This window comes from Tauraco erythrolophus, chromosome W (genome assembly GCF_009769465.1).
Source record: "Tauraco erythrolophus isolate bTauEry1 chromosome W, bTauEry1.pri, whole genome shotgun sequence".
Taxonomy (NCBI): domain Eukaryota; kingdom Metazoa; phylum Chordata; class Aves; order Musophagiformes; family Musophagidae; genus Tauraco; species Tauraco erythrolophus.
In genome coordinates, this window is record NC_141497.1 from 18,512,960 (window position 1) to 18,527,749 (window position 14,790).

Here is a 14,790-nt window from a genome sequence, read left to right on the forward strand (position 1 = left end):
GAACATCAAATCACAGCAGTTCTTATAAATAAATTATGTTGGAGGTGGTCACTTCTCAAAGTAGGTTATAAAAATGATATTGTATTCTGGTAATTTACTGATACCTCTACTTTTGATAGAGTTTCATAAATTTCACAGGAAAAACTTCATTCATTATTATCTTGGTTATGAGCAGCCTTAAATGACTCTGAAACCGAAGAATGACAAGAAAGAAAAAATAAATTATAGTGTAACCATCAAGGGGAAAGAAGGGAATTGTGTAGCTTGGAAGTTGTTTGGTTGGGTTTTTTTAAGACTGCTGTAAAAGTCAGAAGGAACATTTTAAGGAAACCTTTAGGTCATTCTAGAGTGTGAATGTAATCCATAAGGAAAGGATCAGTACATAAGTTTGGGATAGATCAAATTTAAATTATTTTGGGGCTAATATCTATGACTGATTATTCAAAAATGGAAAAAAAAAATCAAATAGTGTGACAGGAAGCAAGGAATTGGAGGAAAATAGCTGAAGACTTACCAAAAACATACAGTATACTTTTTATTCACTTCATAACTTTCTAAACCTAAACTTGTTACAAAGGGAAACAGGAAAGAGTCACAGATAACCATCTAGGTTGAAGTTGCTATGACAAGGATCTTTGAAAACACAAAGTATAATTTCAGTGGAAAACAGAGAACTCTTAAATCATGATGCTTTGCAAGGCTTGGGAGTAAAGTTTGGGAAGAGGGTATATGGAGTTGCAATAATGCCAAGGTGGATTTTGGGCTAAAAGGAAATTGATACACTTGTGGCAAGATCAGATTTAGAATCCCATGAATAGGAGGAAGTCATTAGCAAACTGGATTTAATGCAGAGAAGAGCAGTGAAATAACTGAGGCTGGAAGGATTGGATTGAGTTGGGAAGGTAGCTTGTTAATAAGCAACAATAATAAACTTAGCAGCTTGGGTAAACTAATAAAAGGATGAAGGGTCGAGTTCAGTATTTAAAAAGAGTAAATGCACAGAACCGTGGTCATAAGTAGGAGCAACAGGTAAACGTTTTGTCATGATAAGACACAACATCGTGTTGATAGAGGACAGAACAGGGCCTACCTCGAGCCTTTATCAATTTGACCAGTCTGCCCCTTTCCCAAGGAAGCACAGGCAGCGGCACCGGCACAAATCCCTTATATCCTTTATGTCAATTATTGAAGTTTCCGGAAACTTATATTTATATATGACAAGTTTTATTACAGATACTTGTGACAGAATACAGATTCGAAGACAGCTGGTGGTAGTGACTGACTACGAAAACAGATTTGATTAGAATAATATAAAACTATTACTGATCAGTGATAACACTAAATAGCTGCAAGATGTTAGTAAGTAAATGCACAGAACACAGAGCTCTTACCCAGTAGGCGTCCCTATGGGGGGGAGAAGAGAGGTCCAGCCCATCGACTGATCCCGGACATTTCGATGGAGGGGCTTCTCCCTAACATCCCCTTTGTCTTTTGCCATTTTATACCTTTTCTTTACTTTCAGGTGGAGCTTGAGTGACTCTGGTCATACATACCTTTATTAGGATTGGTGTAAACTTTTCTCGCTTCAATTTAAAGGTATAGACAAGAAGAAATTCAGGGCACCTGCTCAGTGAGGGGTGGTCGCAGCCCAGAGGCGGGTAGCTTTTGAGATGGAGGTGTGTTTTGGTATTATAATGACATTATAATGAGCAAAGTTCAACTAAAGGACAAGATTTCCTGAGACAACACTTGCGATCCATCTTCCTTGATGGCAATTTGTTGTGGGTTAGGCCGATCCGGCAACTATACCCTACACAGTCCCTCTCTCACCCTCCCCCACCCCAGGGATGAGGGAGAGAATCAAAGGAGAAAAAGAAAAGAGACCCAAGGGTTGAGATAAGAACAATTTACTACTACTGCTACCAATATATATATGTACGGATATGCACAAGGATAAATATATACAAACGAGTGATGTACGGTGTAATTGCTCACCAGCCCTTGACCGAGGCCCGTCTCGTTACGAAGCTGCAATCCCGAAATAGATAAATCCTGATACCGTGATCCCGGATGAACGGGAGGCCCCGAGACAGAGAGCGAGAGAGAGAAAAACACCACTCTGAGAGCCCGAAAGTGAGAGTCCCAGAAGAGCAAAAGCCCTTCTTTCCGGCTGACCCTCACTCTTATACTGGGCATGACGCTGCATGATATGGAATACTAATTGGCCAGTTTGGCCCTCAATCTTAAGTTCAGGTACTCTAATATTGCTCAGGTGCTCTAATATTGCAGCCTTTGAGCTGAACTTTGCAAAGCTGTATTTCTCCATTTTCCCCAATTTCGGTTATTTTCCCACACGTTTAAATTGAATGTCAGGAAAATGTCTCAAGTATTATTCTAAACAGGTTCGGTCTCCCAAAGATGATGGAGGAGATACTCAAGAATTGGGCTTGATTTGTCTGAGCTCTTTTTGTTTGTTTTAGCAGACTCCAAGCTCCGTTGTTATAGTTCTGACACCAGCATGAGGTTTGTCTTCTACAGAGGCAGGCCTTGCTCTGACTGATGTGAGATAAATATAAGCAGGGCAAATACCAGGTTGTATTTTTTTTTTAAAGAAGAAATAACAGAGGATGGATCCTGTGCTGGTCAGGAGAAGGGAAAGAAAAGCAACTGTTCCTCTAAAAACTGGTGATCATTGGACTTTTCCTCCTTTTCAAAATTTCTGTGGAAATGTGTGGATTAGTCTAGGAATTTGAGGCATTGTAGTAATTTTGCTGTGCTTGAATATGATTATTGGTTATTTTTCAAGTGCCTCAATATTTTGCAGCATGTAGAAACCTCCTGGTTAGGGGCCGTTTGGTAAAACGTGAGCACAAGATGTTTCAGGCAACTATATTGCTCCATAGAGCCAAGACAGAGCAAATGTTACCTTGCTCAGGACCCACCAAATAATTTTGGATTCTAAGGTATAAACACCCTCTCTTCTCCCCACTATGTGTATATCTTTATGGTAGGCCTGTTCGCCTCACTGGGTTAGTGCTGTCATGTCTCAAATACCTGCCCGTGACCATGTCACATCCCAATTAAGGGTCCACAGATACAGTGGCAGGAAGGAGGGAGAGGTGACTCAGATTCGCTGATCCCCTCTGTGTGGATTAAGGTGAGAATGTACTCAAGGTCCGTGGGTAAACAAAAACCTTTATTCCATAGTTAGGCTCATTGGTAAGTAATCAGATAGCAGAAATACTTATTGCTCGCCATGTATGTGAGGTTTATACCTTGCATTACTTACTAGGAAAAAAAAGGGAATAAAAAGGAAGAGAAAAGAAGGAGAGAGACTGATCACCAGTCCAGGTTCCAGCGTTGGTCCAGCAAACAGGGGTCTCTGGTGTGTTCAGAAGTCCCCCACTCAATGGCACTTGCCTCCCCCTTTTATGTCTGCCATTCACTACAGATTGCCCCTCTGCCCAGGTGGCAGTTTACTCTCAGGGCAGAGCTCAGAGTTTCTAAGGGGTTTTGCACCTTGTGAGTGTTTGAGATGTTCCTTGGAAAGCCTCAGGGCATCTCTGCCCCCTGTTCCCTTATCCAGTTTGTTATCTGCACCCTTCTGAGCAAACAGTTCTGTTTCAGGGGGTCACAAGTTAGCCTTGGTGTTAGATTGTAACAGTTCTTCCAGTTGGTCTCCTACAAGTGCCATTTGACCCTCCTCTGCCCAGGAAGCTGCTTTGTAAAGGTGTACAAAAGAATGCACTACTGTAGTGATGGCATTAGTACAAACTGGATTTGATGCTGTCTTCAGAGGGCTTGTTTCTGGATGAACATGTCTCAGAGGGTTCCCGATTAAGTAAAAGGAGATGATTAAAGCAGTAGTTCTTTTGCTTTTGTACTTGATCAAAGGTGATGGTAGCAGGAACTTTACTGCTGGTATTTTCTTCGCTTGTGGTTATGTAGTTTAAATGAAAGCTCTGGTTGTTGCTGGGATAACCTTCACTATGCTTATGCTGGTGGGCAAGGCCTTTGGCCCGTTTATTACTCTTGCATATCTGTGCCTTCCTATGGAAGGGATCAGGTTTTTGCATCCGTAGGATGTTTCCTGTAGTTTTCCCATTGTTGCATGCTGTGGACTGCACACTGTGTTCCAGCGTTCACCAAATGAACTCTGCCACAAGTTACAGGAAGTGTTTTGGAGCTACAGTGGAAGCTTGTTGACTCTGCTGCTGCCATTATAGGAATTATATATGTTTTAAAATAAAATTGCTCTATTAGGGGAAGGGATTGGGGTTGTTCTGCCCTGAGGAGAGAGTTAACAGGTTGGAAAGGAGCCTCCAGAGGCATAGCTTAGGTCTTGAATTTGAGTATGTTGAAAGTAGGATTACGGATGTCAGAGCAGGTGGTGTGATTGCGTTCTGGTCAGGCTCTGTATGAATTTGTGGGAAAGTTTGAAATTAAAGAGGGGAAAAAAAACCTCCCAAAATTTTAAATCTGCAGACCAATTTTCTAGAGCTTCCCATGTTTCCAACCACCATCTCCTCACTTTGTGTTCCACTAATAATGAAAACAGGATTGCTTATAAAGCAAGCAGAAGGGTTGAAATATGACATTGTCCTTTTAGCTTGTAACTGTTTTCTTTCCTTCCCCAAATTACAACAGGAGCATGGAAAAGCTCAATTGAAGAATGGACAGCAGAAGACTGGAATGAAGATGTAAGTGTATCTTATTGGATAGACTGATTGATTATTTACCCTTTTCAGAGTTTCTGTGTTGTCTTCAAAAACTAAATGTTTGGAGTAATACTTTGCTGTATGCATGCAATGATATTTCTTACTATGTTTATTGCTGTAATTCCTGTTTAAAATATATATGTTTAGATAAGCTTTTTTTAAAAATAAAATTAAATCAAGAAATATTAATTTATTTTGCTGGGTGGACAATACATAGATAATAAAATTTTAAGTTTTATCCCAAATTAAGTATTTGTGAATTATAGTTCTCCACTGCTTAATGCTGATGGGTGTTAACTGCATGCTTCCCCCTACTATTGTGTAGGGATTTAAAGCCATATTATCACAAGACTTTTATGTAGTTAAGTGCTGAAGCTTACTATCAACTTTAGACTCCTCGTTTGATGCTTTTTGTTTGAAATCTGCATATTTGGTCCACTTAGTCCACTTCATGTTCATAATATTAAAAAAGGAGCTAGTAGTATGCTGAAGTTAGCACTTAATTGCTTCATTCCTGTTGTTTCATCATGATGTGTTATAGAATCATAGAATCATAGAATGGCTAGGGCTGGAAGGGACCCTCAAAGGTCATCTAGTCCAACCCCCCTGCAAGGAACAGGGATATCTCCAACTAGATCAGGTTGCTCAGGGCCTCGTCCAACCTGGCCTTGAACGTCTCCAGGGATGGAGCATCCACCACCTCTCTGGGCAACCTGTTCCAGTGTTCTACAACTCTCATGGTAAAAACTTTTTTCCTAATATCCAACCTGAATCTACCTCCCTCTATTTTAAAACCATTACCCCTTGTCCTATCACAACTGGCCCTCCTGAATAGCCTCTCCCCATCTTTCCTGTAGGCCCCCTTGAGGTACTGGAAGACCGCTATAAGGTCACCCCGGAGCCTCCTCTTCTCCAGGCTGAACAGCCCCAACTCTTTCAGCCTGTCCTCATAGGAAAGGTGCTTCAGCCCTCTTATCATCTTCGTGGCCCTCCTCTGGACCCTCTCCAACTGGTCCATGTCCTTCTTATGTTGGGGACTCCAGAACTGGACGCAGTACTCCAGGTGAGGTCTCACGAGGGCAGAGTAGAGGGGGAGAATCACCTCTCTCGACCTGCTGGCCACGCTCCTCTTGATGCAGCCCAGGACGCGGTTGGCCTTCTGGGCCGCAAGAGCACATTGCCGGCTCATATTGAGCTTCTCGTCCACCAGTACTCCCAAGTCCTTCTCCTCAGGGCTGCTCTCGATCCATTCTCCTCCCAGTCTGTATTTGTGCCTGGGATTGCCACGACCCAGATGTAGGACCTTGCATTTGGCCTGGTTGAACTTCATGAGGTTGGTACGGGCCCACCTCTCCAGCCTGTCGAGGTCCCTCTGGATGGCATCCCTCCCTTCCAGCGTGTCGACAGCACCACACAGCTTGGTGTCATTGGTGAACTTGCTGAGGGTGCACTCCATGCCACTGTCCACGTCACCGACAAAGATGTTGAAGAGGGCCGGGCCCAACACGGACCCCTGAGGGACGCCACTCGTGACCGGTCTCCACTTGGACATTGAGCCATTGACCACTACTCTCTGAGTGCGGCCATTGAGCCAATTCCTTATCCACCGAGTGGTCCATCCATCAAACCCATGCCTCTCTAGTTTAGAGAGAAGAATGTCGTGCGGGACAGTGTCAAAAGCTTTGCACAAGTCCAGGTAGATGACATCCGTTGGTCGACCCTTGTCCACCGATGCTGTCACCCCATCATAAAAGGCCACCAAGTTGGTCAGGCACGATCTGCCTTTGGTGAAGCCATGTTGGCTGTCACCCACCACCTCCTTGCTCTCCATGTGCCTTAGCATGGTTCCCAGGAGAATCTGCTCCATGACCTTGCCAGGCACAGAGGTGAGGCTGACCGGCCTGTAGTTGCCCGGGTCCTCCTTGTTCCCCTTTTTAAAAATGGGGGTTATGTTCCCTCTCTTCCAGTCATCGGGGACCTCGCCAGACCGCCACGACTTCTCAAATACAATGGCCAGTGGCTTGGCAACTTCATCCGCCAGTTCCTTCAGGACCTGCGGATGGATCTCATCAGGTCCCATGGACTTGTGCACCTTCAAGTTCCTCAGATGTTCCCGAACCTGCTCTTCAAGTACAGTGGGCGGTGGTTCATCCTCACAGTCCCTGCTAGTTCTTTCCACAGCTTGGGTGGTAAGACAAGAGGCTTTATCAGTGAAGACTGATGCAAAAAAGTCATTGAGTACCTCAGCCTTCTCTATGTCCCGGGTAACCAGAGCACCAGTATCCTTCCGGAGGGGGCCTACGTTCTCCTTGGACTTCCTGTACTACAACAATTTTGGTTCTCATTCTTTATCAGGCAAGAGATGTCTTCATGTCTGCAAAATATTTGGCATTTGTGATCATCGTGTGAAAATCACATTTGTGATTTTAAGTTTTCAGTTATTGTATTAAAGCTTAAGCATTTCAGAGAACAAGCTAGGTAGCAAGAAATATGGAAAGGAAAACTTAGATTTTAAGAAATTTTTCATCTTATATAGGAACATCCATTATTTCAAGTTTGTTTTCAGAAGAGTAAGAGATTGTCTTGGAAGTCATTCCTTTTGCCACCTCTTGTAGGGTGGCATGTCAGTGTTATCCCTAGAAATGTGTGAATGTGTTATATAACGGATATGAAAACTCTGTCCTTACCTAATGAGAGGGCTGTGTCTTTCAAGGAAAATTAAAAGAAACTCTAAAATTTCTAGGTTTTGTGTATCAGTTACTGCCATCAAAAGCTGGCATCTTTTTTAAACCTGTCCCCTGTTTCTGCAGTATATGCTAGAGGTGGACTGAGGGCTAAGGATAGTGAAAATTTATGGCCTTGTTCTCGCCCTTGTATAATACAACATTTGTCATGTGGGAGGGATGTTGAGCAATGCTGACTAGGGACAGATTTTTTTTTTAATTAATTATTAAACATGAGTAATTTGCGGATGAATCTTGAAAGAGCAGCGGTTGAAATCTGCCTGTTGTTAATTTTTATTAATTTTAGAGTGCTGGAAAAATCCCTGTAACCTAGGAGAAAGTTGTTTGTACTGATGTTCAGAAAGAGTGAATGAAATGTCGAGCTGCAGACAAATTAGCCCAAAACATCCCTGGGGAGGGGGAAGGAAAAATTGATTCATCTGATTTTTTTTTTTTTTTTTAAAAGCATAAGAATACAGTTTGTGCCATTCAGTGTAGTTTTATGGAAAATAGGTCCACTTCAAATAAACCTGGTCTTGGTCTTTAAATTACAAGTTAACTGTGTAGACAGAGTATGTCCTTGTAAGAGATTTGATCTACATCTTTTGTTCTAAAAATAATTACATGCTATCACCAAATACATTAAGTGGATTAAAATCTGCCTTGCAAATTTCAGACAATAAATCTTATGCAGGAGGACCCTTACTGAACGTGAACTGAACTTTATAGCCTAGGAGGGCTATAAAGAATCCAGTCTCAGGCTAGATGCCATCTAGTGTCTTTATCAATGATTTGGAAGTAAAAATTAAATCACTGCTGAATAAAATGTGTGGGAAATCTAAAACTTATTGGAATGACAATTAAAGTAAGCCAGTCATGCAGAGAAATCTGGACCTCTGCTAGACTTAACCTGTTCAAATGAAAAATGCTTTAATATAGCCAAATGCCTATTCGTTTTATAGGAATGAAGGCACACCTCCAGAACAAGGGGCTTTTTTTTGGAAAGCAGCAACTGAAAAATATTCAAGATTGTAGTGGATGATGAAAAAGGAACAGCTCAGCATGATCTCCTAAAGGGCTGATGCTGTGGCAAAAACAACAACAAACTATTGTAGTCTTTATGCCTTTAGGCACTCTTCCCTGTCTCTCAATCATTCTTGATTTATATTTCTGTATATGGACTCTCCTGAACTTGATTCTGAAGTACTGCATCCAATTATTCATTGCTTTTACAAAACAGAAGTTGTGGAAAATAACTGAAAATTATTTACTGATAGAGTTGGTGCTTGAGAGTGAGAGTTTTAGTTTACTGAATCTGAAAAGGTTACTTTATTAGCATATAATGGGCAGAAAAAGGCATAACATGAACCTGTGGCTGAAAAATGGAGCTGTGCGTTTAAATGTATAATAAACAATTCTAGCAGAATGACTAATGATTAAAACAACCAAGGAAGCTGATGTATTTGCTGTCTGCGGACAAAGACCAGGTGTTTTTCTGAAGAATATTTTTGTTTAAATGTGATGTTCTCTAGTCAGATACAAGTTTGGAGCAGATGAGTGAAATTTAACATTGTTTGACTTGAGAAGGATTAGGTTTTTGTGATCTAATAGTCCTGTCTGGTATTTATATTTAGTGGCGAGTATTGAGCCAAGTATAGTAGGTTGTCAACATGCTCTTAAATAGAGTGGAAACTACTTCCAGTGAAAATAGGAGGTTGTATTTTGTTAAAGGGATATTCAGGGCATGGACAATGAAGGACCAGACAAGTGTTTGAGGTACTGTAAATAGCTCTGGATTTTCCTGTTAAAATTGTGATCATATTCTCCTGGCTAAAGAATATAAAGTTTAACTACAGAAACTATCAGAAGGGGAGAAATAGAATATATATAAATTGCTGGAAAGTAGATGAAGGCAAATGTTTTCTGTACAATATTGGTAGTCTTAGTTTTTATTTGAAACAACAGCAATGCTTTAAAAACAAAAAGTGTATTTTAGTGGGAATGTTTCCTTTATCAGGAAGCAGCATGAGAACTTGTTTTAATTTCTTTAGCTTCAGTACATCATATCAAAATAGTAATGGGTTTTTTTACTTCTGATTTATTGATGTTGAGTTTTTATGAGGATGCTGGAGTATATTTTCCTCTTCTTGCCTATCAACTGACCATAGGAGCTGATAGCTAGTTGTTAAATATATTGTCTGTTTGGTGATTGGAGAGTGATTTTTATCATAGGAACAGGAGCTGAAAAGCACAGGCATTTCACTGCAGATGGAGGAAATACCCTTGTGAGGCCGATGCTTGCAAATGGTTCACGACTGTTCATTCAGTTCTGGGAAAATGCCAGAGCCTCAGTGAAAGATTTGCAAGTGTATTGTACGGTGAGCGTAAATAACTTTGTTAGGAGGTGATACTAAATACATCTGCGTAATAAAACTTTTCAGCTGCTGCTGCACGAAGTATGTGTTTTGACAAAGGCCATAATCCCAGCAGATTTCTGAATTAGGTGCTTGACTGGAGTTTGTGGCAGTGAGTTTGCCATAGGGTGTAGTGTAAACTTCCACATAGCTGAGCTGGTAGCTGGAGAGTTGTTTTGCATGCTGGTTCACTTGGAGAGAACGTTGCCTCTCTCATATGTCAAGCATGCTTTTGCATTGTCACAAACATCCTCAGGCTCCTTGATTTGCTTAGTTTTCAGGATTCATCAGTGTTTTGGCCACAGTTAGTCTTATCCTGGGTTATGTGAGCATAAGAAACTGTTGACATTACAAAGAATTTAATATTTAACCAAGGGATTGCAGATCATAGGCTGCTGCTCGTGCCATTAGCTGACGTCCTTGTGCCATATAATGCAGGAGTCTCAAAACACTACAAAAAGTACAGTACACGTTGTTCTAAAATAACCACGAATGCTAGTTCACTGTACATACCTGAGTGCAAACCTGCCTCCGCTGGTGATGTGAGCTGAAATGTAAAACTCGGGGATACAAGAAATGTGTGAATGGGAATGGTGCAATATGTTAAGCTTCTGCAAAAAGATTTATCAGAGCTGCTTTATGGAGTCCTAAATTATGTCTGTACAAGTGTTGTGGATGGAGTTGATACACTTTGCTCATAAGAGAGAAGCAGCAATATATTTTATTGATATAAGACTGAGTTAACAAAGTTCAAAGGTAAATGTGACAGTGATTTAACAAGATTCAATAGCAAGGTACACCCAATTATTTATTGCATAGAGGACAGGGGCAGACAAAACTGTCAGCGAGACCCTCCTGTTGAGTCACGAGGTTCAAGAAGGACCCTTTTGCTTTCTAAACTCCTTCTCGGAGAGGAGTTTAGGTGCGGCTGGATCCAGTCCTAGTCCCAGACTTGGTCAACAGTTTATGTCTAAAGGATTATATTTGCACAATCAATCTAAGTAAAAATCTTAACGAAGCTTCAAAATTTAACCAGCTATTAGTCACTTACCGAGGGTCTGATGCAGCAAGGAATCTCTCAACCCTGAAGAGTAACCTTGAGAGACGTCCCTACTCAAGGGGAGATCCTGGCATGCAGCCTACTGCTGTGCAGAAGAGCTCTGAGGGCTCTTGGGCTGTTCACTATTTATGGAGCAAGATGATTGACTTATAGTCATATTTGCATACCAACTACAGATGCCAGATTCTTCCAAATTTGGCTTGAGTCAGACACTAACACTGTGGCCAGGTGGGCACATTACCATAAATTAGCCCTTGGCTATTGCATTGTTATCTGTCTCCCCTGAATCCATCTTGAAACAGATGCAGCCATCGCGACCAGATGCATCTATTGTGATTGCCACTGGTGGTTATTGCTTGAGCAGGTGTCGTGGTTTTTGTTTTTTTTTTTTTTTTTTGGACTGAGGGTCGAGACAAGAACCGAGCGGGAGCACCCACCAAACATGGTCTCGGGCAAAACATGACTCAGGCTTTCTTCATAAAAACAAAACAATTTATTAACAGTTACTAAACAAAAGACAAAAGGGAACGAAACCGGTTACTTGAGAGGAGAAAGAGAAAACAAGGCCCGATCTTAAAACAACACCTCCCCACCCCCTATTTTCCTTTCGTTCCTGGCTCTGCCTTCCCCCCAGCGGCGCAGGGAGACAGGGAATGGGGGAGTACAGGTCAGTTCATCCATGTTGTTCACTGCCGCTCCTTTCTTAAAGGAGGAGGAGTCTTTACACCATTTTTCCCTTGCTTCGGTGGATCCCCTACTCACAAAGAAAAAGTCCCCAAACTTTTCCAAAGTAAGTCCTGCCCGCAGGATTGCAATCCTCCCCATGGATCACACCAGTTCGGGCTTTACCAGTCTCGGCCTCTTAGGGAGCTGCTGCCACTCGCGTCGGCGTGGGTCGTCCCACGGTCTCCAGATGCCTCCACGACCTCGTCGTGCATTCCATGCCCCATTATCAACAGTACCTGGTCGTGCATCCCCTGCTCCACGACCTCGTCTGGGCTCAGGCATCTCCTTCCCGACGTGGGTTTCTCCACGGGCCACGAGTGGGTCGCTGCTCCGCCGAGTACACCCTGGCTGCAGGGGGGCCGCCTGCCATCTCACACCGATTTGCAAGGGAAGCCTCAGCTCCAGCACACCTCCTCCTGCTCCATCTTTGCTGACCCGGTCGTTGTGGTTGTCTTCTCTTAGATATTAATCCTCTCTGGGGAAGCTCGGCCCGGCGGGCACCCCGGGAGCGGGGCGCTTACCGAGTCCCCCATGCGGCTCCCCCGGCGCCATCTTGAGCACATGGCGCCGGCCCGGGCCCGAGCGGCCGCTCGGCCGGGAGCCGGGAGCGAGGGCAGCGCCCTCCCGCTCTCTCCTCGCTCCTGAGCAAAAAGCCCCTTTCCCGCCCCTTTGTCCCAACTTAAATAGGGCAATTCGCAGAGGCGCCGCCTTGGCTCAACCTCCCCCGGGGGGGATGGGACTCAGATCTGGTGGCACAGGGAGCAAATCCCCTCCCCTGCCACCAGAACACCCCCCCACACATCAAACTATCACAGCAGGGTTATAGGAAAAGGTCAGGTCGGGGAGGGGGGGGAAGAAGCACAAAATGGATGCAGTTACATTGGTATACTATTGTGTGTGTTCAGTAGATGAAATTTCCTAACACTTTAATTAAATTGGTACTCTATTCTGTGGAGAAGACTTTGCTGAAGTTTGACTACATATTTTTGTCTTTTTAAACAGAACTGCAGCATAACTGGTTGTAATGGTAGTTTGACTTTACTTTTATCTGAAAGTACGTGACCAAGATGGAATTTCTGCAGATGTCGCAGCACTGAAATGTGAGCATGTGTATGATTAAAATACCTTCCCCTCCTCCCCCTCTCTTTTTCAGCTTTCTGAAACAAAAGTCTTCACTGCTTCCTCTGTTCCAGCTGAGAATCATGTGACTCCTGGGCAAAGGTAAGCTCTTCTTCCATGGTTTCCCTATACCTTAAAAACCTGCTTGGTGAAGCACTGTTAACTTGCACATATAAAATGTTGAATAAAAACACAGGGCAGCCCTGGTCAGAGATTGGTCAAGCTAATCTCAAAATTGCAAAAGCCTTGCTTGCAAATCATTGGTTTTGTGAGTTCCTGTGTTTCTTATTATTGACTACGGAAGTGGAGCCAAACTTATCAAATCCACAGGCATAATACTGAGAAGACCCTGTCTTCTGTACAAAGACTGCTTATAGGCAGAACAAAAGTAGCTGGGAAGAAAAGTTTGCTGCTGTTGAAAAGGAAGCACTGGCTTTGCTGTCCAGAAAATGGAAAGCTTGCCCCTGTAGATGCAGAAAGTGTTCAGAACATAGTGCTTTGACAAATGTTAACAGAAAAGCTTGTGTTGGCAAGAAGGTGAATTTCCTGGTAAGAATCACAATTACTTGCCTTAACTGATGATATAGAGTTCAGATAGAGAACCAAAAGCATGGCATTTGCTGCCTTCCTTTACTTGACTTTGTCTTTACCAAATGCCTGACCAATGATGATGTGGAATCAGTTGCCTGCATTAGCCTCAGGTCCCAGGAGAACAGGTTAAAGTTGTGTGATGAAGACTTTGGCAGTTGGATAGCATGAGATCTGAAAACTAGATGGCCTAATGGTCTCAAACATCCTGATACTCTAGACTGCAGCAAAATTTTCCTTATGACATGGATATGATCTGGAGGAGGCATGGTGTCAGTTGGTTTGCAGTTTATATTCCTTTCTTCCTTAAAGATGATATGCTTGCATGTTCATTATTCTAATGCAAATATTCTTTCAGTGGATGTCCTTCAAATTATGTTAGAAAATATTTTAGTTCATCAACTCAAATTCTGGTGTTTTGGTTTTTTTTGAGGTTTTTGGCGGTTTGTGGGAGGGGGTTTTTTAGGTTGGTTTGGTTTTTGGTGTGTAGGTTGGGGTTTTTTTGGTTTTGAATTTTTTTTTTTGCTTGCCATGAGGAAAGGTTTGAGCATTAAGAAATCTATGCTAATGAAAGTGCTGGAAGCAGCTCTTTAGCCTAAGCCTGCGGTATTGTCCTGGTTTCGGCTGGGACAGAGTCAGCTCTTCTTTTTAGCAGCCAGAAGAGCTCCGTGTTTTGGTTTTAGTCTGGGACTTGCTCTGAGAAGAACGCTGACTGTGCACTGATGTTTGTAGTTGGCACTGAGGCCTCAAGGACTTTTCAGCTGCCGTGTTCTTGCTGGTGTGCAGGAGCACAACAGAATAGGGGGGAGCATGGCCGGGACAAGGGGGCCACGACTCTCCTTATGATTTGCACTTAGACTTAGGATTGAGGCCAAACTGGCCAATTAGTATTCCATATCATGCAGCGTCATGCCCAGTATAAAATGAGGGACAGCCGGAAAGAAGGGCCTTTGCTCTTCCGGGACTCTCACTCTCAGACTCTCAGAGTGCTCTCTCTGTCTCACTCTCTATTTTCGGGCCTCTCGCTCACCCGGGATTGCGGTATCGGGATTTATCTGTTTCGGGATCATTAGTTCGGGACAAGACGGGCCTCGGCCAAGGGGCGGTGAGCAATTACACCGTACATCACTTGTTTGTACATATTTATCATTGTGTATATATGTATATATTAGTAGCAGTAGTATTAAACTGTTCTCATCTCAACCCACGGGTCTCTCTCCCTTTTGTCCTTTAATTCCCTTCCCTGTCCCCAGGGGGTGGGGGAAGGTGAGCGAGTGACTGTGAGGAGTTTAGTTGCTGGAGCTGCCTAAACCACGACAGGTATATTTAGGATAAACTTAAGTCAGAATTTTTGTAGTGGATTTCTTTTATTGTCTGAATGCTTTGCTTTTCCTTGGATAAACCTGTGCTAAACACGTGGTAGGGGTTAGTAAGCCATGCTA

The 14,790-nt window shown here is 42.9% G+C and overlaps 1 protein-coding gene across 9 annotated transcripts in view; it reads left to right on the forward strand.

The window, feature by feature from the left end:
• Nucleotides 1-14,790, forward strand: part of LOC147526251 (ubiquitin-associated protein 2-like) — a 120,239-nt gene that overhangs the window by 48,135 nt on the left and 57,314 nt on the right. For all 9 annotated transcript variants that reach the window (XR_015222962.1, XM_086630254.1, XM_086630255.1 and 6 more), the window contains 2 exons: nt 4,648-4,700; nt 12,795-12,862. Coding sequence is in view for 8 of the 9 variants with exons in the window: in XM_086630254.1 (XP_086486380.1) it covers nt 4,648-4,700; nt 12,795-12,862 (121 nt within the window). In the remaining variant the exon portion in view is untranslated. The remainder of the gene's footprint in view (nt 1-4,647; nt 4,701-12,794; nt 12,863-14,790) is intronic.